This window comes from Leucopleurus acutus (assembly GCF_964270905.1).
Source record: "Leucopleurus acutus genome assembly, chromosome: 6".
Taxonomy (NCBI): domain Eukaryota; kingdom Metazoa; phylum Chordata; class Mammalia; order Artiodactyla; family Delphinidae; genus Leucopleurus; species Leucopleurus acutus.
This window is the reverse complement of record NC_139149.1, coordinates 64,462,967-64,488,930: the sequence shown is the minus strand read 5'-3', so window position 1 is coordinate 64,488,930 and position 25,964 is coordinate 64,462,967. Positions and strand designations below refer to the sequence as shown.

Sequence of the window (25,964 nt, the reverse complement as noted above, 5' to 3'; positions counted from 1 at the left end):
ATTTTTTAATCCTAAAAACATTGGCAATTTAGCTTGGTCACATCATTCTCAGAATATGCCTTCTTGGAACTATCCAAATATTGTCCATGGAAGTCCTATAAATCTAACTTTTTCTTTATGCATTAATATTTATAATAAAGAGCATGACTCATCCCACGTGCTTTACTACTAAGCATGAAATAAGTCTGAAAATTGTTTAAATGCTGAGTTTTATTTTTATTTCAGAAGCCAAAGCACCAAAAGAGGAGGCTGCCAAGCCAAAAGTTCCCATCACAGGTAAGACTCATTTCCCTGTACCTGAGTTGTAACCTTTCGCTCTGGGAAACTTTACATTCAAGGGAAACTTTCTGTACGAGGGGGAAAAAATTCAAACTTTACATCAATCTTTATGACTTCTAATTGATTCTGCAAAAACTAGTATGTCTTCTGATATTGCAACTAATATACCTCTAATAGTATTCAAGTGGGTAATACATATATAAAATATATACTTTAGCATAATAAACCCTATAAGTTCCTAGTTTCATTCTTCATATACATGATATTTATACATGACAGATAAAATACTTAGACGCTAATCTGGACATTATATATTTGGCTTTAAAACTTGAGAAAACGAAGAGCGTTTATTATTCATGGATTCCTTATGCCACCTCATTTTCTTTCTGAAAGAAAGCAGGATAACTTCAATTGACCTTTCAGTTGCCTAGTCTTCTTGTCTTCTGGTCAATCTATCACTGGTTTCATCCAGCAGACAGCCAGATATGCACTTTCTGACCCTTATGGAAATGCCAATTCAACTTTTAATTTTATTTTGAATTAGGTGTAGCCAAAAAGACTCCTTCACCAATAGAAGCTGAAAGGAAAAAGTTAAGACCAGGAAGTGGTGGAGAGAAACCGCCTGCCGAAGCTCCGTTCACCTACCAGCTGAAGGCTGTGCCACTGAAGTTTGTGAAAGAAATCAAAGACATTGTTTTGACTGAAGCAGAGTCAGTTGGCTCTTCTGCAATCTTTGAGTGTTTAGTCTCCCCCTCCACTGCAGTTACAAGCTGGATGAAAGATGGTAGCAATATCCGTGAGAGCCCAAAGCACAGATTCATCGCTGATGGGAAAGACAGAAAGCTGCATATCATTGATGTTCAGCTTTCTGATGCTGGCGAATACACCTGTGTTTTACGTCTGGGAAATAAGGAAAAGACCTCCACTGCGAAACTGATTGTCGAAGGTAATTTCCAGTCTTATGAATATGGTCTGTATTAAACTTTAACACAGTAAACCTCAATAGCAACTTTTACTGTCATTTTAGACAAAACCTCTTATTTCCAAGTTCTATTTCATTGAAAAGATTGTACGTATTGAAAAGTCTCTGCAGATTCTTAATACCACAATTCTCCACAGAACTTCCTGTGCGTTTTGTAAAAACGCTTGAAGAGGAAGTCACAGTGGTCAAAGGACAGCCATTGTACTTGAGCTGCGAGTTAAATAAAGAACGTGATGTGGTCTGGAGGAAGGATGGCAAGATTGTGGTGGAGAAACCCGGCAAAATTGTGCCCAGCATCATTGGCTTGATGCGGGCCCTGACCATCAATGATGCAGATGACTCCGATGCAGGGACGTACACAGTGACCGTGGAAAACGCCAACAACCTGGAGTGCTCATCCTGCGTGAAAGTAGTAGGTTAGTACTTGGCTGGGACATTTAGTTCTACTTATTATTATACTAAGCAAAGAGAAGAGAGAATTTTATTTCCCAGTATCAGGATATCAGTAGTCTTATACCTTATCTAAGGGGGGGAATATCAAATCATAACAGATTAATCATGTCCAGTTTTGAGAATTTTTTCCTATTTCTGAAATTTACTAAGGAAGTTATTTATATTACTTGTTCAGATCATAATTATCTTTCTGACCTCACTGTCATACAGAAGTCATTAGAGACTGGCTGGTGAAACCCATCCGAGATCAGCATGTGAAACCCAAGGGGACAGCTGTTTTCACATGTGTCATAGCAAAGGATACTCCAAACATTAAGTGGTTCAAAGGATATGATGAAATCCCCTTGGAACCAACTGATAAGACCGAGATAGTAAGAGATGGAAATCATATCCACCTCAAAATTAAGAATGCTATGCCAGAAGATATTGATGAATATTCAGTGGAAATTGAAGGGAAAAGATGCTCTGCAAAGCTGACACTTGGAGGTATAAAAATCTTACCTTTTATTCTCAAAGATAAGTTTTGTATATGAGCCTGAGGCAAAACAATGTACATACACACACACACACACACACACACACAAGCATCTTTAGGTTTTTGAAAGCCTTATGGTATTTCATCGTTTACCAATACAGATCGTGAAGTTGAATTGCTTAAACCAATAGAGGATGTTACCATTTATGAGAAAGAAAGTGCAAGCTTTGAAGCAGAAATCTCAGAGGCAGACATTCCCGGAGAGTGGAAACTGAAGGGAGAACTTCTAAGACCCTCACCTGTGAGTAATTTCTAATTTTAAGTTGTTAGTCATATACACAAATGAACCTATCTACAAAACAGAAACAGACTTGCAGACATAGAGAACAGACTTGCCAAGGGGGAGGCAAGATTGGGGAGGGATGGATTGGGAGTTTGGCGTTAGCAGATACAAACTATTACATATAGAGTGGTTAAACAACAAGGTCCTACTGTATAGCACAGGGAACTATATTCAATATCCTGTGATAAACCAGAATGGAAAAGAACATTAAAAAACGTATACATATGTATAACTGAATCACTTTGCTGTACAGCAGAAACTAACACAACACTGTAAATCAACTACACATCAATAAAAATAAAATAAGTTGTTAGTCATATAAAATAACTACATTCTATAATCAGGTTTGATGTCCAGATTTGGTTCAGTAATGATGGAGTTACTTCCAGCTTCTGAAGTGTCAAAGAGGGGAAGAAATTTGATGCATTATTTGTGGACAGCTCAGCAATTTTTTAAAAATTTTATGACAAAACACTTTTCCTTATTTTTATTAGTAGTATTACAGTTATTTTTATGTCTCTGTAGAAATCTGTATCTGAAACATTCTATCTCATTCAAATGCTAACTAAAACTGCCATTTTTCAGACGTGTGAAATCAAGGCAGATGGTGGCAAACGCTTCTTGACTCTGCTTAAAGTCAAACTGGACCAGGCCGGTGAAGTTCTTTACCAGGCACTTAATGCAGTCACGACTGCCATTCTGACAGTAAAAGGTATTGGCCTTTAGAACTCGTGGAGTGTGCTCAACTTCATCTTATAGTCCTCTGCATTCTGAAAAACCTCATTCTTAATGTTTGATTTTCAGAAATTGAACTTGACTTTGCCGTGCCCCTAAAGGATGTCACGGTCCCAGAAAAGCGACAGGCTCGATTTGAATGTGTCCTCACTCGAGAGGCAAATGTTATATGGTCTAAAGGACCTGATATAATCAAGTCATCTGACAAGTTTGATATCATTGCTGATGGAAAGAAACACATTCTTGTCATCAATAATTCTCAGTTTGATGATGAAGGGGTCTATACTGCTGAAGTGGAGGGCAAGAAGACCTCAGCAAGATTATTTGTTACAGGTGAGAGCTGGTGAGATCTGCCTCTAACACCCCATAGTTAGGCACATGAGTATCTGACTTTAAAGACAGAACACCAAGTTCTAACAGCTGTAAGTGACCATCGGCCCCATGACTTTATTTTCACATTGCCATCAAAACAGCCCCCTTAATTTTTTTTTTTAATGGAGGAGAGCTTCATTTGAAAAGGTGACTCAATAAATGCCATGTGAAAGAGATTCTTTCTACCAGACAGATTAGAGTGGAATATTTCTGAACTAAATTGTATTTCTGAGCCTATTACCTTGCATTGCAGGTATAAGATTGAAATTCATATCACCTCTTGAAGATCAAACAGTGAAAGAAGGTGAAACAGCAACTTTTGTCTGTGAACTTTCTCATGAAAAGATGCACGTCGTCTGGTTCAAAAATGATGTCAAACTCCACACAAGCAGAACTGTACTCATCTCATCGGAGGGCAAGCTTCACAAGCTGGAAATGAGAGAAGTGACACCGGATGATATATCCCAGATCAAAGCTCAGGTTAAGGACCTGAGCTCCACAGCAAATCTGAAGGTCTTAGGTATATATGACCAACTATAACCAAAGAGCCAGTTTTTGGATGGTGGGAGTGGGTAATAGTTAAACATTTTGCAACCTGTAACTCTTTAATTACCTTTCATTTTCACGTTCTTCTGATCATCTGCTGAATGTCTTTTACAGAGGCCGATCCCTACTTCACTATGAAATTACATGATAAGACTGGAGTCGAGAAGGATGAGATTATTCTGAAGTGTGAAGTGAGCAAAGATGTGCCAGTGAAATGGTTTAAAGACGGGGAAGAGATTGTACCTTCACCCAAATACTCTATCAAGGCAGATGGCCTGCGCCGCATCTTAAAAATCAAACAGGCAAAACTGAAAGACAAAGGCGAATACATGTGTGACTGTGGCACAGACAAGACAAAAGCAAATGCCACTGTTGAGGGTGAGTTGCGTAAAGTTTTTAAATGTACCCTGTCTGAACCTGCAGTTTATTTGTTCAGTCATTCGAACAAAAGTCTGTATAATTTCAGCCCAACTAATAAAAGTGGAAAAACCTCTGTATGGAGTAGAAGTGTTTGTGGGTGAAACAGCTCGCTTTGAAATCGAACTTTCTGAACCAGATGTCCATGGCCAGTGGAAATTAAAAGGAGAGCCTTTAACTGCTTCCCCTGTAAGTCACAATGATCTGATCACACAGGTGGGGGGCTTGCTTGGTTGTTGGTGAGAAATGATACATTTCTGGTATGAAAGCTCTTGATTATTTGCAGGGATAACCAGTGATGAAAATGATGTTCTCCTTTCTCTTTCCTCCTAACCTCACTCCAAACAGGACTGTGAAATCATTGAAGATGGGAAGAAGCATATTCTGGTCCTTTATAACTGCCAGCTGGATATGACAGGCGAGGTCTCCTTCCAAGCTGCCAACGCTAAATCTGCAGCCAATCTGAAAGTGAAAGGTACACTCCACCTGCCAGCCACCCTTCTGTATTTTCTTTGCCAGGCTTCCTTATGGGGCCCAGAATTGATGAATGGAATCATATTCTGGCTTCATTCACACCCTCTTCTTTTTTCAGAATTGCCACTTATCTTCATCACGCCTCTCAGTGATGTTAAAGTCTTTGAGAAAGATGAGGCTAAGTTTGAGTGTGAAGTATCCAGGGAGCCCAAAACATACCGTTGGCTGAAAGGAACCCAGGAAATCACAGGTGATGACAAAACTGAGCTTATTAAGGATGGCACTAGGCATTCGCTGGTGATCAAATCTGCTGCTTTTGAAGATGAAGCAAAATACATATTTGAAGCTGAAGATAAGCACACAAGTGGCAAACTGATCATTGAAGGTAAACAGTTTTATCAGATAGGCCAACTTTAATTGCTTTTTTTTTTGCTTTTATATATCCTCCTTTAAGGACTGGAATTAATAAGGGTTTTTTGTTTTTTTTTTTCCTTGATAGGAATCCGACTCAAATTCCTCACCCCACTCAAGGATGTAACAGCCAAAGAGAGGGAAAGTGCTGTGTTTACTGTGGAGCTGTCCCATGATAACATTCGTGTTCGCTGGTTCAAGAACGACCAGCGCCTGCATACCACCAAGTTGGTCTCAATGCATGATGAGGGGAAAACCCATTCCATCACATTCAGAGACCTCTCTATTGATGACACCTCTCAAATTAAAGTAGAAGCTATGGGTTTAAGTTCAGAAGCCAAACTCACTGTGCTAGGTAGGTGCTTTTTTTTTCAATTTAATTTTATTGCATTCAATTCATCAGAACTTTGTGGAGTATCTACTATATAAAATTCTTTCAAGGGTTATATTGCATGAAAGCAACACCTATCCTTAAGAAACTATCACATATATTATTAGGCTTGTTTCTCAAATGTTTTTACCTAAAAATATGAGGATTTTAAAGGGATAGACTCTGGCTCTCAAAATAGCCATCTCAAATCAGAATTAAAACTCAGTTAATTATTGAGCCCTGTCATGTTTAAAATAGGAATATAAACACTTCTTCTCCCCTCACTTTATCAAAATTATTTCAGAAAAATGTTTTTCAAGTCCCTAGGAATCACAGAACTTACATTAATAAAGCTCATTGTTTTTCCTGGGCCCTTAATATTAGGCAGATTATATATAAAGTCTAACATATATAGAAACTATCAAAGGCAAACAATTGATATAAGAAAGACTAATAATGTGAATCTGAAAGCTTACAGGTAAACGAGGCCTAAGAGATTTGCTAAGAAATTAAAAATTCATCTGAATAATGAAGGAACACATAATTAGGTTTGAAGCTAAATTTCATTGTATCTTTCAAAGTACTGTTAATAAAATACTTCAAAATATAATATAGATGGATTAGATTTTGATAAATCCCAGGCATTGATTCTGTTTCTAACTTTTAGAGAACTTTTGAACATAAACATGTTAAATGTTTGTGGAAGCATGGTGCAATTTCTAAACATACCCAGACCTCTGTGAGCTGCCCCTTAAACTTTCCAAGAGACTGTTATCTCCTTAAGTGGTTAATAAAATTTTTTCACTTATACTTTACTTGCAGAGGGAGATCCATACTTTACAGGAAAGCTTCAAGATTACACTGGCACAGAGAAAAGTGAAGTGATTCTGCAGTGTGAAATTAGCAAAGCAGATGCACCGGTGAAATGGTTTAAAGATGGACAGGAGATAAAGCCATCTAAAAATGCTGTTATTAAGGCAGATGGCAAGAAGCGCATGCTAATCCTAAAGAAAGCCTTGAAATCAGATATTGGACAGTACACCTGTGACTGTGGGACAGATAAGACCTCAGGAAAGCTTGAGATTGAGGGTAAGGAAATTTCGACGAGTTTCACTCTTGAAGCTGTTGGAGTTATTTCTGCCAGAGGCCAATGACACATGCTGACCCTGCACTTTTTCTAGATCGGGAAATTAAACTGGTGCGACCCCTGTACAGCGTGGAGGTGATGGAGACTGAGACGGCCCGCTTTGAAACCGAAATCTCGGAAGATGATATCCACGCCAACTGGAAACTCAAGGGAGAGGCCCTACTCCAAACACCTGTAAGGCTATTTCTGAACTTGTCAACACCTAGAGAAGCTATATGAAATAGAAAAGGACAGGAGAAAAGTCAGACTGCATGCAAGGCATTTAAAACATATCAGGTTCTTTACCAGACCTCAAACCAAAGAGAGCTATTAGGGTCTATGAATGGGCTTGGACAGGTACACTTGCAGTATTTTTGATCCAGCATAGTGGTATGAGGCTGTAGATATTCTGTGATGCTGCTAGTTGGTTCAAAATGATGTGGCTAAAATAAACACTGCCTTCATGAATAATATTTGTTAGCTTTCTTTCACAAAACTCAAAATTATATAGTCGCCTCACCAGTTATTTGTAAATTCCTTTAATTAAGATATTATATCCTCAGAAAAAAATACCAAAGAAGATGACTTCCTACGAAAACTTTTCTTTCTTTGGGTACAGGAGTGTGAGATCAAGGAAGAAGGCAAAATGCACTTCCTTATTTTGCACAACTGCCGACTGGACCAGACCGGTGGGGTAGATTTCCAAGCTGCCAATGTTAAATCTAGTGCCCACCTCCGAGTAAAACGTAAGTATTATGTGTTTCTGCTGAAAACAAATTGTATAGTTCTGCAGCAAATGGATGTGAGTGAAATTAATTAGATTTATTCAATTAATTAGAAAACATTATTAAAGTATAGAAACTGGCTTTCTTGTACTTACTTTTTGTCATCCTCATACAACTGTGGTTCAGATTCTAAAGTTTTGGAAATTTCACTGACCTTGCCATTTGAACAAAAGAAAATTAAGTCAGAATCTCCCACTTCGTAATTCTTTCACTCAAAGTAGATATTCATAGAAAAAGAATCTAACTCAGAACACTTAAAGACCCTTAAAGAAATCCTTCAAGTGGCTGTACAAGTATAGCACCATAAAGAAAAACTTTGCTGTGTGGGCATTTCAGACTTATTTCAGGCTAACATTTTTGGAAGGTGCAAAAGTGTTTATGGGTTGGGCAGGCTATGACATTGAGCGGCCCTTGTCCTCTCCCAATCAGAGGCTTGGTTATTTTGGAAGTCGCATACCTTCCGTAGCAAGAGGAACTTGACGCCCGGCACAGAGACAGATGCAGCACTAATTTCCTGCTGACCTTGTATATATCAGAACGAAAGGGCCCCTACAGATACCCACTCTCAGGCCACTAGCTCTCCCCTTCTGGGCACCAAGGGGCCACGTTCACATGGGAGTGAGAACAGTGGGCAGTCCTGTGGCTCTTTCCTTCTTGAAGAAAGCAACCAGGGAGATTAATAACTAAATCTGTATTTATCCTTTTGGAATTACAAAATGAGTCACCCAAAGCTTTTTCCTTCCTCTCGCAAAGCACGAGTCATTGGTCTTCTGAGGCCTCTGAAGGATGTCACAGTGACTGCAGGAGAAACAGCCACCTTCCACTGCGAGCTGTCTTATGAGGATATCCCCGTGGAATGGTACCTCAGAGGGAAGAAACTAGAGCCCAGCGATAAGGTAAGAAGCAGGAGTGCGGTTGCCTTGCCTTGCTCTTCCTTTTCCCTCAGTTCTTTCATCCTCACGTGTGTGTTCCTTGTTCTTTGCTTCCCTACATCCGTCTCCCTTTCCCTTTCTTTTCCCTACTCAAGCCTGATTTCTGCTGAAATTGTAAAGCAGATTCTTCTCATTTTTGTTGGGTTTAACCTGATGATATTTTTACTGAAATGGAAATTAACATTTTACGTAAGATCAAGTTTTAGGTTTTTGAAGAAAAGGCAAACGCTCATTAGCTATCAGTGATAGTTTAATTCATCGAAAGACAGGAAGGATCAAAAAGGCTTTCTGATTCGATGCGTGCTAACGAGGGTACAGATTTAAGTTTTATGGCTAATTCTCTCCATGCTATCTAGTGTTCTGCATATTAGAAGATTAAGAGGAGAGGATGGAAATTCCATTTCAGGCAGTGGATCAAGTAGTTGAGATAACTTCTGGGCAGATATCTGCTCTTCAAGCATTTCTCCAAAGCTATTTTTAACCCTCAAGTGCTTTGAGCTGTGCCAATTCTGGAATGCAAGTGGACTATTTAAAGTGCGACGGATGGTGCTGGCAAGAAAGAAGGGCTCTGTGATTACCCACATGTATGAGCAAATATACTTTAAGAAGTTTTAGGGAATAACTAGCTTCCGGTGTTACCCCAAATTTCACCCGTAAGTAAAAACCAGAGTGATTATTCAGATAGGCCCAAAATACAGTTTACCCAAATTGAGCTCTGTATTTTGCCCCCTAAGACAATGTGTGTGTCTAAATTATCTTTATAATTCACCATTAATTTTGAATTCTTGAAATAAAATTATAGAAAATGCCCAACGTGGGTTGGAAAGAAAGGACAGGGCATTTCATTGTTCTCTGTCAGTTTTTTTTCAATATTTTTAGAAAGAGTATCAAATGTGGCATCAAGCTCTCAGTTTAAATCAAGCTGTTAAGAATTATAGGAACGTAATTTAAAAGGGATTCAGTTTAACAAAGAGCCACAACTTTGATTAAAGTATTAGAAGGAAAATGCCTTTGAACAACTGCTCTCAAACAAACAAACAAAAAACTAGTATTCTGCCAAAGTGATTGAAGGGTGATTCAGTTAACAGTCATCTGAGAGATAAAATCTGCCTGCTATACTGACAATAATGACCAGTTGATCTCCTTTGTTACCAAGAATAGAAAAAGCAGCCATATGTTCAAATTGCAGCAAGAGAATTAAGTTTAATATGAGGAAACTGTCCTCACCGTGAGGTCTTCTAAATACTGACCTGGGTGATGGAGGCATCTCCACCTTCAAGTTTGCTTTTGAAAAATATACATTTGTCCAATTAAGTGTGGTTTAACTGCTTTCATGTCTAAAGGCAGAGACTTGGTTGACTTCAAAATCCTTTCTAGATCTATAAAGACATGATTTGAATAAAGGAACACTGCTTAAGGACAAATGATATTATTCTTCTGCTACTAAATATTTTTTGCTCAAATTAAGAGCTTTTATTAAAGATCAGTCATTATTTCTAATGTAAAAACTGTACTATTTTATTTTATTTTTTACTTTTTTTAATTTTTATTGAAGTATAGTTGATTTAGCATGTTGTGTTAGTTTCAGGTGTACAGCAAAGTGAATCTGTTATACACATACATATATCCACTCTTTTTTAGATTCCTTTTCCATATAGGCCATTACGGAGTATTGAGTAGAGTTCCCTGTGCTATACAGGTCATTATTAGTTATCTATTTTATTTATAGTAGTGTATATAAAAACTATGCTATTTTAAATTAAAATGTAGACTCCTAAAAATCTGAGGTACATTTCTTTTACTAAAATACACACACACACACACACACACACACACACACACACACACACATACACATTTATCTTATTGTCACGGAACTTTTTTCTCAGGTTAGAAAGGATCACCTTACTATAATTCTGTTGGGCCTTTTTGTGTCTCTCTTGGCATAGGAATTTTAATCTTTTACTTTAGCCACCTAAAATACTTCAGCCTTTTGTGAACTTGCTCGTATATTATTAAAAGTCTCTTTTTATAAAGAACTGAAATATAAACTGTGAAATAAAGTCATTTTACTACATTTTGCAGGTTTTGTTTAAATTAAGTCTATCAGAACAAACTAGCTATTATCAATTTAATTCAGGCCTTTCATCTTCACTTTGGTATAGTTTTTGGAGGCTAAACATTCTGTAACCAAACAAAAACACATTATTAGAATAGAAAATCAAAAGAGAAAATTTCAGAAATGAGTTGTGGTTTTTTTACCCCCTTTGGCCATCAGTCCAGGAAAAGACTGCTAAGTCCTAAATGGCCATTGAGAATTTTGTATTTAAACTTTAATAGCTTGGTCACAGTCATAATGCCTATTGTATTATAGTAATATGCTTCCATTATAAGTTAACAATATTTTAAAGGAATAATCTCTAACATTATCTTTACATATCTACCACAAAATCTTCAGCATTCATATTATTGTTTTATTTTTATAAGGTAGCTGTTAGTTTTTTGCCCCTTAACATAATCAGTGTATACTGTATATGAGCTATTTCCTAAGAACCACTGTGTTCTGAGTAACAGAATATTCTAGAGTAGCCTCAGAGGAATTTCAATGATAAAACAACATGTTAACAGATAAGACATATCTGTTGGTGGATTAGAACCTGAGATACGTTTTAAAAAAGCCCTAAATTACAGTCCAAATTTTAAATTCAAAATTTATATTGAAACGTCATCACAGAAACAATTTTTCTCCCATTCAAGCACCATGTCCTTGAATAAGTAGCTGTGTTCCTACGACATATCTTAATTACCTTCTCCTACTTATTTTCCCTTATTATGTTTTTGGCTTTCTCAATTATTAAGGTAGTTATATTAATAACCATGCCCAGCTCTTCACTAAGGAAAAACCTTTATATGAAATTTTATTCCCAACTCTTTTTTTTACACCAGCATAATAAACAGTTCCACTGCTGAAAAATTTTGACATTATTCTTAACTGTAAGTGAACTCTGAAGCAAAGTCGATCTGTATGACAGGGCACAGTGTCTTATGGAATTTGGGATGGTAGAACTAGAAGAACCTTCAATTGTCTTATAATTTACTGTCAGGATGGCCCTGTCTGTAGCCTGATTTTCAATTGCACATGCCACAGTTATGGGACCTAAAGGCAGCCCATATCAAGGCAGTGTATTCTTTTTTTGTTTTTTAATTTATTTATTTATTATTTATTTTTGGCTGCATTGGGTCTTCGTTGCTGCGTGTGGCCTTCTCTAGTTGCAGCGAGCGGGGGCTACTCCCTGTTGAGGTGCGCGGGCTTCTCATTGCAGTGGCTTCTCTTGTTGCGGAGCTTGGGCTCTAGGCGCGCGGGCTTCAGTAGTTGCAGCTTGTGGGCTCTAGAGTGCAGGCTCAGTAGTTGTGACACACGGGCCTAGTTGCTCCGCGGCATGTGGGATCTTCCCGAACCAGGGCACGAACCTGTGTCCCCTGCACTGGCAGGTGGATTCTTAACCACTGCGCCACCAGGGAAGCCCAAGGCAGTGTATTCTTTTTGACAATTCATTTTCCTACAGTCTATACCCCTTCAAACCACCTAAGGTTGCATTTACAACAAGAATTTATCATCCAAATATTAACGGTAATGGCAGCATTTGTCTTGATATTCTAAGATCACAGTGGTCTCCTGTTTTAACTAGTTCTGAAGTTCCTTTATCCATATGTTCACTGCTATGTGAACAATTGTAGCCTTGCCTGATACCTGATTTTACCAGTCATGAGGTACAAATACATGAAAGGGAAGAAGAGGCAACATCTTCATTTGTGTTTTTGAACAAAATTAAGAAATTGTACAAATTATTTTAATCACAGTTTAATTGGCTTGCGAAATAATTTTAATTGCTAAAATAAATGGGAAGAATTCCAGCTCATTGCAAGGCAAACACCTTGCATTTAGAACATAAGTTTACTTTCAACTTACTATATGCAATCATTTTTTCCCTCTTCCTTTCATGATTTAGCTATTCTAAGTTCTTCCTTTATATATATAAACCCAGCAGCACAATGGAGGCAAATATATATGTATACATATAAATACACACATATAAACTTGCCTAGGCATTTCAACATAAAAGTCCTCCTAGTAACTATGTAAAGGTAACTGAGAAACTATAAAAGCCTAAAATTTCCTTAAAAGATTCCAAACTATTGGTTAGAATTATTTTCAAATACACATATGCTATACAAATGATTGGAGAGCACTATTTCAAACTGTTTACTTGAATGAACTAAATGCACCTATATATATATATATACACACACACACATACATATATATATAGTAATGCCATTTCATATATTTTTTTCTTCCAGTTTTATTGATATATAATTGACGTACAGCACTGTATAAGTTTAAGGTGTACAGCACAATGATGTGACTTACGTATATCATGAAATAATTACCATAATGTTTCGTGAACATCCATTATCTCATATAGATATTAAAGATATAGAAAAAAATATTTTTCCTATGATGAGAACTCTTAGGATTTACCCTCTTAACAACTTTCATATGTAACATAGAGCAGTGTTAATTATATCTATCATGTTGTACATTACATCACTAGTACTTATTTATCTTATAAATAGAAGTTTCTACCTTTTGACTGCCTTCATCCAATGAACCCCCATCCTCACCCCCCACCCCCAGAAAACACAGATCTGATCTCTTCTTCTGTGAGTTTGTTTTTGAAGTATAATTGACCTATAACACTATATTAGTTCCTGGTACGTAACATAGTGATTCTATATTTCTGTAGATTTCAAAATGATCACCATGATAAATTTAATTACCATGCATATATTCTTAAACTGCACCTTTTTTTTTTTTTCAAAAAAAGGTGGTCACACGTTCAGAAGGAAGAGTTCATACACTTACTCTGCGGGATGTAAAGTTAGAAGATGCTGGAGAAGTCCAACTAGTAGCAAAAGATTTCAAAACGCAAGCCAACCTCTTCGTGAAAGGTAATCACATGGCTTATTTTTTAAAACATGTATAATGCAGAGGTTCATAAATAATGCCAACTCTCAACTATATGTGGTAAATACCACAGATCATTAAAATTCACCAAATATCAGAAAGTCTAATTTTACTTTTTGGCTTAACAAAATAGTTCACAGACAACTAAAAAAAAAAAAGCCAAAATTGGCTAGAATAGGTTTTACTTCCTTTTTCCATCCCCACTGTTTTTACTGCATTTAAAAAACTGCTGGAGGAAGAATTACTATCAATAGGTATCTATCACTCTCTTAACCAAGAGTTGGCTATTATTTCCTTGATGTTTCATATTCTCTAAAAATGCTTTTCCTCTGTATATAAAAATAATGATGAAACATCATTATTAGACGAAGACATCTGAGTGGAATCAAAACTTACAAATGAAACTTAAAAACAGAAAAGCCCTCAAGATACAAGAGGAAAATTGAGGAGGTGCTGAAACTCTTGGAGAAGGAAAGGAGAAATACCTTGGCTAATTAGTATGATTCTTTCAGAACCCCCAGTTGAATTCACTAAACCTCTTGAGGACCAGACGGTCGAAGAGGAAGCCACTGCGGTATTGGAGTGTGAAGTATCCCGAGAAAATGCTAAGGTGAAATGGTTCAAAAATGGGACAGAAATTCTCAAAAGCAAGAAGTATGAAATTGTTGCTGATGGCAGGGTCAGGAAACTTATTATACACGGCTGCACCCCAGAGGATATTAAAACATACACTTGTGATGCTAAGGATTTTAAGACTTCCTGTAACCTGAACGTCGTGCGTAAGTATTCTTCTTACACAGCACTTTTCACTTGCAACTCTTTGATAACAACAACCAAAAAAAACCCACTTTTTTGCATGCCCTTCTTGGCCTAACCACATTTCTTGGCAACTTACAGTATCGATACTGACGTAACATGATATTTTATGTGTTTAAAAAGAAGAGAGGTCCTTCCACTACATCTGGTCTGAGAAGGGCAGAGTGATCACTTTTTGCTATGCTTCTCACTGAGTAGTGAAAGATGTGCTCTTTGTCTACATGGGTTAAGCCTACTGCAGGAATATCTCAATACAGATGAGGACAAATTGAATTTAAAAAGACAAGAAGGGTGTCATAAAAAAAGAAAAAGGAAAGGAAAGGAAAGCCATTGCCACTTGGAAGGAAAATGAATTTTCAGGTATGAGGAACCACTAGAAAATGATCATGAAATTTCAGGCTGAATAGGAGCACACTAGAGGTCTGCTGTAATATGATAAAGCCCATTCACATGCTGTCTCTGAGAATAAGAATGGAAAAGAAGATGGAGAGAAGCCTGTATCCCTTGAGTCCTATAAATGAAGAGAGCACTAATGGTTTTTAGCACTACTTCTTCCTCTGGTGGAAAATAAAACGTCTTTTTTCAGAATGCCACATGCTAGCTCATTTTTTTTTCATTCATTCATTTGTCCAGCAATAATATTTTAGTGTCTTTATTTTTGTGCAGTATTTGCTATTGGTTTAGTTGCTTCCCATCTGTCAACAGCTCATAGTGGCTTTGATTGTGCTTCCATGCATCTTGGTCTGTTTTATTCTTTCCACTTTGTGGCTGTTCTGCTTTCGCTTATGACAGAATAGCTTCTTGGGTCTCCTTCTTCCTTTTGTTACCTACTTTATCTCTATTCTAAGAAGGCTCAGCAACAATGAGCATATCTTCAAGCCTATTAGCCAGCACTTGTGTCCCAGAATTTCATTGATCAAGAAAGGGCATCTTGGGAAGGACTCACAAGGAACCCTGGAAGAAGGAAGGGCATGTGGGCAGCTCTCCAATCCTATATATCCACCAACTTAATTCTGGAGATAAATGAAACCAGAGATTTTAAAAAAAAATCACCCTTCCATTCAAAGCATGTTGTTTTGTCACACTAATGGACTTTATACCTGACTTATACGTGACCTCTTTGAAGCTGACACACACCAAAAAAGCTGAATGTATGTGATTTCAATTGCAAACTCATGTCTCTTAGCCATAGACAAGACTGATCATAGCTTTTCAAGCTGCACTATCATTGAATTCTTCTAATTTCTCAAAGATTATGCTGCCTGCCTTAAATAAGATAACGATTCTTTGCTACTGGTGATTCCTTTGACGATATCAACTTTCAACTCTGGAGAAGTATCAATGAAGATATTTCCTCCAGCTTTCATTCAGAACTGAGCTGGCGATAGATAGATAGATAGATAGATAGCAAGAATTAGTTGGACATATATTATGCCACATAATTTTATGAAAACTAAGAGATATGTAAAATGCAAAGTATCACAACTGAATGGCAGCTCCAAGTGATTTCCAAATCAGCTGTAGCCTGCTAATATGAAAAAGCCTGCAAAAGCACCACAGTATGTCCGAGTGAATTTCTAGAAACCTCATTCTGAATTCTGATGACCTTCTCTTACAGCTCCTCATGTGGACTTCTTAAGACCACTCACCGATCTTCAAGTTAAAGAAAAAGAAATGGCTCGGTTTGAGTGTGAAATTTCCCGAGAAAATGCCAAGGTCTGTGATTGTGTGGTTGCTAACTTGTGTTTTCTGATAACTTTGTTTACTTTTGGTCTGACCAAAATGAAACAAACAAAAAAAAAATGAATCAAACCTCTCTGTAGTCATCACTTTACTTTTAGATCAATGATTATTACTTTAGTGTGAGATACATACTTGATTTAATTGTTCTCTTTTTAGTATTACTATTATTCGTTTGCTATTACTTGAAAAACACTGGACTTGCAATCAGGAGATTTAGATATTATTAATTTGAACCATAAGAAATTGATGTTTTCTTACGTTAAAAACAATCAAATAAAAAAAAACAATCAAATATCAGCAATTTCATATGTCTCGACTCAGTACTCCTGGTTGCCATTAACTACCATTGGCGAGTCAACTTTGAGTCCTGGAAAACAAAGGAGTTGGTCTGCATGAAATCCAAGGCCCTCTACAGCTCTAATACATGATCCCATTATTTTTAATAACTGATAATAGTATCACAGCTGCTCACTTAATAATTGAAGCAGGTCTTGTTTTTTGGGGTTTGGTTATATTTACCACTTTGGTTCTTCTTCATAATGTAAAGTCTTATTGACTGCTTTTAGAAAAGCTTAGGATCATAGTTCCTCCTAAGGACACACATGTGAAGGGACAACAGAACTGATAAAGGTATTTTTTTTATCTTAAATATAGGTTCAGTGGTTTAAAGATGGTGCTGAAATTAAAAAGGGCAAAAAATATGACATCATATCTAAGGGAGCAGTCCGCATTCTTGTCGTCAACAAATGTCTAGTGGCTGATGAAGCAGAATATTCCTGTGAAGTAAGGACAGCGCGAACTTCCGGCATGCTGACAGTCCTGGGTAAGAATGAAGTCTTTCTTTGCAGGAGTATATGTGTTGGGAAAAAAAAAAATTTCCAGTTTAATTCAGTGTTTTTTGTTTTTAATTCTTCTTGCAGAAGAAGAAGCTGTCTTTACAAAAAATCTTACCAACATTGAAGTTAGTGAAACAGACACTGTAAAACTGGTTTGTGAAGTCTCCAAGCCCGGAGCAGAAGTAATTTGGTACAAAGGGGATGAAGAGATCATTGAAACAGGAAGATATGAAACAGTTACTGTTGGACGAAAGAGAATCCTGATCATTCAGAATGCTCACCTGGAAGACACTGGCAACTACAACTGCCGACTCCCAAGTTCTCGAACCGATGGCAAAGTCAAAGTTCATGGTATGAAAATTACAGTGAATACTATTGTATTTTAAGAAAATCATACCTGTTGCATGTAAGGTACAAATGCTTAATTTTGCAATATCTTGCAACTTTTTCTTTCCAGAACTTGCTGCTGAATTTATCTCAAAGCCTCAAAACGTTGAAATACTTGAAGGAGAAAAGGCTGAATTTGTCTGCTCTCTATCAAAGGAAAGCTTTGCAGTCCAGTGGAAGAGAGATGATAAGACACTTGAATCTGGAGATAAATATGACATAATTGCTGATGGCAAAAAGAGGATCCTAGTTGTGAAAGATGCCACATTACAAGATATGGGCACTTATGTAGTCATGGCTGGGGCTGCCAGAGCAGCAGCTCACCTGACAGTAATTGGTAAGTTTGTTTGTGCTTCTTGGATTTACTTATATTTGCATCTACCACATTAGTACTTCTTCATACTACAAAATCTTGTTGATTGCTTTCAGAAAAACTCAGGATCATAGTTCCTCTGAAGAACACCCGTGTGAAGGAACAACAAGAAGCTGTCTTTAACTGTGAGGTCAATACCGAAGGTGCCAAAGCCAAATGGTTCAGAAATGAAGAAGCCATATTTGATAGTTCAAAATACATTATTCTCCAGAAAGACCTGGTCTACACCCTCAGAATTAGAGGTGCACAATTAGATGATCAAGCCAGCTATAATGTGTCTCTGACCAATCACAGAGGTGAAAATGTTAAGAGTGCAGCCAATCTAATTGTAGAAGGTAAGTCACTTATTTGACATTAGAGATTTAAAAAATCAATTTCTATGATGAAAACAATTAAAATCAACACTCTTATTCTCCTTTCCAACAGAGGAAGACCTTAGGATCACTGAGCCTCTTAAAGATATTGAAACAATGGAGAAGAAATCTGTCACATTCTGGTGCAAGGTGAACCGTCTCAATGTAACACTGAACTGGACCAAAAACGGAGAAGAGGTGGCTTTTGACAACCGTGTTTTATACAGAATTGATAAATATAAGCACTCTCTAATCATTAAAGACTGTGGCTTCCCAGATGAAGGTGAATACATTGTCACTGCTGGACAAGATAAATCTGTTGCTGAACTTCTCATCATAGAAGCCCCTACAGAATTTGTGGAACACTTGGAAGACCAGACAGTCACTGAGTTTGACGATGCTGTCTTCTCCTGCCAGCTCTCCAGAGAGAAAGCAAATGTAAAATGGTACAGAAACGGGAGAGAAATCAAAGAAGGCAAAAAGTACGTGAGAGCTTCTCAGTCTCTATTTCTGTAGCTATATATACAAGTTTGCCAACTTAGTGGTCATTATGCAAGCTAACCAATAATTCAATCTCTTCTTTTAGATACAAATTTGAAAAAGATGGCAGAATACATAGACTCATTATAAAAGACTGCAGGCTGGATGATGAATGTGAATATGCTTGTGGAGTAGAAGACAGGAGGTCTCGAGCTAGACTCTTTGTGGAAGGTACATATTAAGTGAAAGGACGATTTTTAATTCTAGTACGTTTTTAAATGTTGTTAATCCCAATACAAACATGTTTGTATTTATTTCACATTTTCTTTTCAGAAATCCCTGTTGAGATCATCAGGCCTCCCCAAGACATCCTTGAAGCCCCTGGTACTGATGTTGTCTTTTTAGCTGAGCTCAACAAAGACAAGGTGGAAGTCCAGTGGCTAAAAAACAACATGATTATTGTCCAGGGTGATAAACACCAGATGATGAGTGAAGGAAAGATACACAGGCTACAGGTCTGTGACATTAAGCCCCGTGACCAGGGTGAATACAGATTTATTGCCAAAGACAAAGAAGCCAGAGCTAAGCTTGAACTGGCAGGTAAGTCCCTTTCTTTTATTTTCAAACATCCTTACAATACCACAGATACTGGGTAGGTTTCAGATTTCACAGTTAATTAATGAGAAAATGTTTGTGAAAGCTTTTTATTCCGATTAAGCCTTGTCCACATGTTAACTATTCTAATTCCTCTTACCACCAAGTGTCCTGAGTAAGAGGAAATTGATAGCATTGCTCTTTACATGCGATAATCTTGCACAGCTCCTGGCACATGGCAGCTGTTCGTTAACTCCTAGAATTAACCTATTGCCCTGAGAGTCTTCCCAGCAAACCCAGACCTAGAGACAGGCCCATTCCTTTCTACTTTCCAAATCCCTGTGGGGCCTCTTAGGTCTGTTCTCATCCTGACCCAAGCTTCCAAGACATCCTTAGAGGTTGGCACTTTGAAAGAGCCATTAATGTACCTCTTGTGCATAAGAACAAGTTTATCTGGTTTATCTTGAACTAAGTATGAGGTGCCTATTTTATATAAAAAACAAAAAACCAAAAACATGTTCTGTGCACTATATTCAGGCCTCTGTTATTATTATTGGCAAAGAATGGAGATTTTGTGGTTTCATATCATACTTAGTCCTCTATTCTTCAGTCTGATAATTTGCAAAATAAGCCGTGAGAACTCTAAGTCAGCTAGTGTTCTCTCCTGTAAAGTTACTGTGACATGTAACCAGTATTTGCTAACAAATGCATAGTAAAGAAGCTATGGCATAGCTGGACTATAATAAATAACTCAAAAGCATTCACATATTATTTTTCTCACTAGCCGCACCTAAAATCAAGACAGCTGACCAAAACCTGGTGGTTGATGTTGGCCAGCCTCTGACCATGGTGGTGCCCTATGATGCCTACCCCAAGGCAGAAGCTGAGTGGTTTAAAGAAAATGAACCTCTGTCTTCAAAAACTGTTGATACCACAGCTGAACAGACGTCTTTCAGAATTTCAGAAGCCAAGAAAGGAGACAAAGGAAGGTATAAAATTGTGCTTCAGAACAAACATGGAAAAGCAGAAGCATTCATCAATTTACAAGTTATAGGTAAGCCCTTGAGTCACTTGGACTTTATTGGTAAAGCACAACTAAAAGCGTGATAACACACTAAAAAAAAAAAAAAATGTATATGTGAATTCCAGATGTTCCTGGGCCAGTACGTAACTTAGAAGTGACAGAAACATTTGATGGTGAAGTGAGCCTCGCTTGGGAAGAACCATTAACTGATGGTGGAAGCAAAATCATAGGTTATGTTGTTGAAAGACGTGACATCAAGAGAAAGACCTGGGTTCTGGCCACTGACCGTGCAGATAGTTGTGAGTTTACTGTCACTAGACTACAAAAAGGAGGAGTTGAGTACCTATTCCGTGTGAGCGCAAGAAACAGAGTCGGCACTGGTGAACCAGTAGAAACTGACAGTCCTGTAGAAGCAAGGAGTAAATATGGTAAGAAGTTTTTAAGTAAATTGTAAACTAGCTTATCTTTGCTTTTATCCCTGAGATAACCTAAAGCCCGTGTTTTCTGGATATCCAGATGTTCCAGGCCCTCCTTTGAATGTAACGATCACTGATGTGAACAGATTTGGTGTCTCATTGACATGGGAACCACCAGAGTATGATGGAGGTGCCGAGATCACAAACTACGTCATTGAATTAAGGGACAAGACTTCTATCAGATGGGAAACTGCCATGACAGTAAGAGCTGAAGAACTGTCTGCAACTGTCACTGATGTGGTGGAAGGACAGGAGTACAGTTTCCGGGTTAGGGCCCAAAACCGAATTGGAGTTGGAAAACCAAGTGCAGCCACACCCTTCATCAAAGTTGCTGATCCGATTGGTGAGTCCATCAAAAAAAGGGAAATAAGTAATCCATTTAATCAAGAAATTAAGCTTATCGATTAAAATAAATCAAATTAAACAGAAGTTAATGAAAAGAACATCAGAAAAATTTGAACAAAATTGTAGAAATCCAGACTGGGCCTGCTTGTATCCAGTGAATATGGGGATGATAGAAATGATTACAGCATTATCTTAATAAGCTGTCACTGAATTAAATGGTATGCTCCAACTCTTTCTTCCAATCCAGAGAGACCAAGTCCTCCTGTGAACCTAAACTCCTCAGATCAGACTCAGTCATCAGTTCAGCTCACATGGGAACCTCCTCTGAAAGATGGAGGAGGCCCAATATTGGGCTATATAATAGAACGATGTGAAGAAGGAAAAGATAATTGGATTCGTTGCAATAAGAAACTTGTCCCCGAACTGACTTACAAGGTAGGGCATGTGTATCTAAAATAAATAGTCGGTAAATGATCATGGACTTAAACGTATATGTATGTTACAAACATTGATTCATAATTTTAGGTTACTGGATTACAAAAAGGAAATAAATATTTATATCGAGTATCTGCAGAAAATGAAGCTGGTGTTTCAGATCCATCTGAAATTCTTGGTCCTCTAACTGCTGATGATGCATTTGGTAAATGGATATTTTATTTTTAGATTTGGGAATAGCACATAGCTACTTTGGGGTACCAGGGATTTAAATACAGTACTGGAAACTCATTAAGTTTTCTTTTTGGTAGTTGAACCAACAATGGATTTAAGTGCATTTAAAGATGGCCTGGAAGTTATTGTGCCAAATCCTATCAAGATCCTGGTTCCAAGTACAGGCTATCCAAGGCCAACTGCTACCTGGTCTTTTGGAGATAAAGTACTAGAAGCAGGAGACCGTGTGAAAATGAAAACCCTATCTGCCTATGCTGAGCTTATCATTTCTCCAAGTGAACGTCCAGACAAGGGCATTTACATGCTGAAGTTAGAAAATCGTGTGAAAGCAATTTCTGGGGAGATTGATGTCAGTGTAATTGGTAAGGAACGAAACTTTTGTGATCTAAGGTGATTTGACAGTATTAACAAATATTGGTTCAAGCTGTTAATGACTTCTGACTGTATTTTTTTTTTTCCAGCTCGCCCAAGTGCACCCAAAGAACTGAAATTCGGTGAGATAACCCAGGACTCAGTACATTTGACTTGGGAACCACCAGATGATGATGGAGGAAGTCCATTAACCGGATATGTTGTTGAAAAGCGAGAAGTCAGCCGGAAAACATGGACTAAAGTGAGTTTTGAGCAGCAACTACAGAAAAGAGAGTGGGGGAAATCCCGAAATGTCGAGATGCCTTGCAAAGTTTTTATGTTTTTACCTTTACCTTGCTGAAAAAGTACCTAAAACTTTTTAAAATGTATTGATGCTAATGCTTCCTGAGGTAGTTCAACCAAGATTTGGTGTAATTGCCTCATTTTGTGAGCCTTACCAGATTTTCAACTAGGTTTATTAAAAAATAAAACAAAACTTACCTACTCAGTTGGTACCTGATAAGTACCCAATATGCCCTTTTAAGCTATAAGCCATTCTAAGGACACTAAGTACTTAACTCCCTGGTGGTCATACTTCTTCTCACGCCACTAAATTACCTTAGTTGGCCTAATCTGCCATTTTCTCTCCTCAGTTTATACCATTACTGTTTTTTACCTTAATTTATCATATTTCTAATAACCAAGCTGGTAGAAAGAATCAACACCTTATTTGCCGACTTTTTAATGTGTACAAACTATGAAGCAGTTCCACCTTACATTAGGCGTCAAATATTATGTCTTACTTCGCAATTTTTTCCTTAATATGAAATCAACGTAAGAATAATCCTTAGCATTCAAAACAACTTCCATTTGTAACTCTGCTCATGGTAAAAATATTTTGACTTAGGCAGAGTTTTTGGAAAACAGTTTATTAACTGTATTGCTTTGTCCCAGGTTATAGACTCTGTGAGCAACCTAGAATTCACAGTTGCTGATCTTGTTCAAGGAAAAGAATATTTATTTAAAGTCTGTGCTCGTAACAAGTGTGGCCCTGGAGAACCCGCATATGTTGATGAACCTGTAAATATGTCAGCTCCTGCAAGTGAGTACATTCTTGATATTTTCTTACGTAGCCTCTTGTTACCTGTTTTTGCTTTTATTTTTATTTATGTATGTATTTATTTATTTGGCCATGCCACACAGCTTGTGGGATCTTAGCTCCCTGACCAGGGATCGAACCCATGTACCCTGCACTGGAAGCACAGAGTCCTAACCACTGGACCACCAGGGAATTCCCACCTGTTTTTGCTTTTAGACCTGGAGTTGAAGTTATGGGGGAAAGACACAGGTTGGCAGTACGGAGATTTCATAGATGGCCTATCTAAGACTGACTCTCTCTTTAAAATGCTATAGCGGTACCTGACCCACCAGAGAATATTAAGTGGAGAGATCGAACAGCCAAGAGCATCTTCCTAACATGGGATCCACCTAAACATGATGGTGGTTCACGCATCAAAGGATATATAGTTGAAAAATGTCCACGTGGTTCTGATCGATGGGTCGCTTGTGGAGACCCAGTTGCAGAAACAAAGTAAGTTTTTAAATTATTTGGCACAAAAGTAAATATTTACTCTTACTAAAATGGGCTTTCTTTTGGAAAATCTAAATGTTAAGTTTAGAACTTCCTTGGTGTGCCTGATTTTTTTTTTTTTTTTTGCGGTACGCGGGCCTCTCACTGTTGTGGCCTCTCCCGTTGCGGAGCACAGGCTCTGGACGCGCAGGCTCAGTGGCCATGGCTCACGGGCCCAGCCGCTACGCGGCATGTGGGATCTTCCCGGACCGGGGCACAAACCCGTGTCCCCTGCATTGGCAGGCGGACTCTCAACCACTGCACCACCAGGGAAGCCCCTGCCTGTCTGATTTTTAAAAGTGCTGCTGAACTTACCCTTTAATCAAGGTTTTCATTAGTTAAAATGTTGAAGCAATCCAGACTTAATTTAAAGGATAGTATTATACCAGGGGTATGAATTTTGGAAATATTATGAATACTACACAATGGAACAGATTAAATGCATTAAGTAAAATATCCTATTTTGTTTGCTGACAGAATGGAAGTAACAGGTCTTGAAGAGGGCCAGTGGTATGCCTATCGCGTGAAGGCCTTGAACAGGCTAGGAGCTAGCAAGCCAAGCAAACCCACAGAAGAAATCCAGGCTGTGGACACACAGGGTACTTACTTTTGGTTTTTGCTTTATCAGTCAGACTTTTGACTTTAATTCTGCCCAAATTTGGTAACATCGTAAATAATCTTTTCCAATTCAGAGGCTCCAGAAATTTTCCTCGACGTGAAGCTCCTTGCGGGTCTCACTGTAAAAGCAGGAACTAAGATTGAACTTCCTGCCACTGTAACTGGCAAACCTGAACCTAAAGTAACCTGGACAAAGGCTGATATGCTTCTGAAGCAGGACAAAAGAATCACCATTGAAAACGTTCCTAAAAAATCCACAGTGACGATCGTGGATAGTAAGAGAAGTGACAGTGGCACATACATTATCGAGGCCATGAACGTCTGTGGTCGGGCCACCGCTGTGGTAGAAGTGAACGTCTTAGGTAAGGGAGGCTCTCGTTTTAAAAATGGGCAAACTCGTTCCAGCTACTTTTGAAAATAAAACATATTAAACAAATGCTTTTCTCTGAGTGTGTACTGTCATCCACAGATAAACCTGGACCCCCAGCTGCTTTAGACATCATGGAAGTGACCAACGAGTCATGTCTTCTCACATGGAACCCACCACGCGATGATGGCGGATCTAAAATCACAAACTATGTCGTGGAGAGAAGAGCGACCGACAGTGATATGTGGCACAAGCTCTCGTCAACTGTCAAGGATACAAAGTTCAAGGCAACCAAATTAACACCCAATAAAGAATACATCTTCAGAGTTGCTGCAGAAAACATGTACGGTGTCGGTGAGCCAGTTCAGGCCACTCCAATAACAGCCAAATATCAGTTTGGTAAGTTTCTCATTAATCAGGTGGCTAAAAAAAAAAAAAAAAAGATACTTGTGTGAAAGTTGGATTTAGGTGTCATATTTATATACAGGACATATAACACGTATGATTATCCTGTCTATAGATCCACCTGGACCTCCAACTCGCCTAGAACCTTCTGATATCACTAAGGATGCAGTGACCCTCACATGGTGTGAGCCAGATGATGACGGTGGCAGCCCCATCACGGGTTACTGGGTTGAAAGATTAGATCCTGATACTGATAAATGGGTTAGATGCAATAAGATGCCAATAAAGGATACAACATACAGGTACGCCCAAGCTCTCCATTAAGATGTCAAAAAAGCAGTGTATATAAATTTTCATTCTTTAGCATTCCTTTTGATTATACCTGATTATATATTACTATAAAATTTTAAATTATTTTTACTTATCTTTTCTATTACCACATAATTTCAAAAATGATATAAATTCCATTGAAGGGCACATTTCTTCATTTCTTACCATAAAATATAAACTGTCTGGAAGTTCCAAAGTGTTTGGTCCTCTAATATATTATGGTAATGATTATTATTATAGATATTATAATGAGATTGGTACATGTGACCAAATCTAAAGTGTGTGACAGTTAAAAGGCAATTTTTAATTTATATTGAAATATTTCAGTTAAATATCCAAACCAGTTTTTCACAATTTAAATAAATTAGCTGCTTCTATGTGAAATAAACAGAGGTTTCTCCTTCTTATCGTGGTATTCAACTCACACTTTGTTCCTAA

The 25,964-nt window shown here is 37.8% G+C and overlaps 1 protein-coding gene across 1 annotated transcript in view; it reads left to right on the top strand.

Moving 5' to 3' along the window:
- TTN (titin) overlaps positions 1-25,964 on the top strand; it is a 279,002-nt gene that overhangs the window by 166,523 nt on the left and 86,515 nt on the right. Inside the window, exons 52-91 of the mRNA XM_082841571.1 lie at positions 226-276; positions 824-1,225; positions 1,399-1,677; positions 1,925-2,200; positions 2,351-2,490; positions 3,118-3,244; positions 3,337-3,600; positions 3,893-4,159; positions 4,300-4,563; positions 4,652-4,791; positions 4,951-5,077; positions 5,195-5,461; positions 5,576-5,842; positions 6,680-6,946; positions 7,039-7,178; positions 7,603-7,729; positions 8,522-8,664; positions 13,590-13,713; positions 14,242-14,508; positions 16,164-16,261; positions 16,943-17,111; positions 17,209-17,475; positions 17,582-17,848; positions 17,941-18,219; positions 18,311-18,719; positions 18,824-18,948; positions 19,051-19,317; positions 20,096-20,365; positions 20,461-20,763; positions 20,852-21,154; positions 21,404-21,591; positions 21,682-21,796; positions 21,903-22,187; positions 22,287-22,438; positions 23,131-23,278; positions 23,590-23,767; positions 24,284-24,405; positions 24,499-24,786; positions 24,894-25,190; positions 25,312-25,498. Of these exons, the coding sequence (XP_082697697.1) occupies positions 226-276; positions 824-1,225; positions 1,399-1,677; positions 1,925-2,200; positions 2,351-2,490; positions 3,118-3,244; positions 3,337-3,600; positions 3,893-4,159; positions 4,300-4,563; positions 4,652-4,791; positions 4,951-5,077; positions 5,195-5,461; positions 5,576-5,842; positions 6,680-6,946; positions 7,039-7,178; positions 7,603-7,729; positions 8,522-8,664; positions 13,590-13,713; positions 14,242-14,508; positions 16,164-16,261; positions 16,943-17,111; positions 17,209-17,475; positions 17,582-17,848; positions 17,941-18,219; positions 18,311-18,719; positions 18,824-18,948; positions 19,051-19,317; positions 20,096-20,365; positions 20,461-20,763; positions 20,852-21,154; positions 21,404-21,591; positions 21,682-21,796; positions 21,903-22,187; positions 22,287-22,438; positions 23,131-23,278; positions 23,590-23,767; positions 24,284-24,405; positions 24,499-24,786; positions 24,894-25,190; positions 25,312-25,498 (8,656 nt within the window). The remainder of the gene's footprint in view (positions 1-225; positions 277-823; positions 1,226-1,398; positions 1,678-1,924; positions 2,201-2,350; positions 2,491-3,117; positions 3,245-3,336; positions 3,601-3,892; positions 4,160-4,299; positions 4,564-4,651; positions 4,792-4,950; positions 5,078-5,194; positions 5,462-5,575; positions 5,843-6,679; positions 6,947-7,038; positions 7,179-7,602; positions 7,730-8,521; positions 8,665-13,589; positions 13,714-14,241; positions 14,509-16,163; positions 16,262-16,942; positions 17,112-17,208; positions 17,476-17,581; positions 17,849-17,940; positions 18,220-18,310; positions 18,720-18,823; positions 18,949-19,050; positions 19,318-20,095; positions 20,366-20,460; positions 20,764-20,851; positions 21,155-21,403; positions 21,592-21,681; positions 21,797-21,902; positions 22,188-22,286; positions 22,439-23,130; positions 23,279-23,589; positions 23,768-24,283; positions 24,406-24,498; positions 24,787-24,893; positions 25,191-25,311; positions 25,499-25,964) is intronic.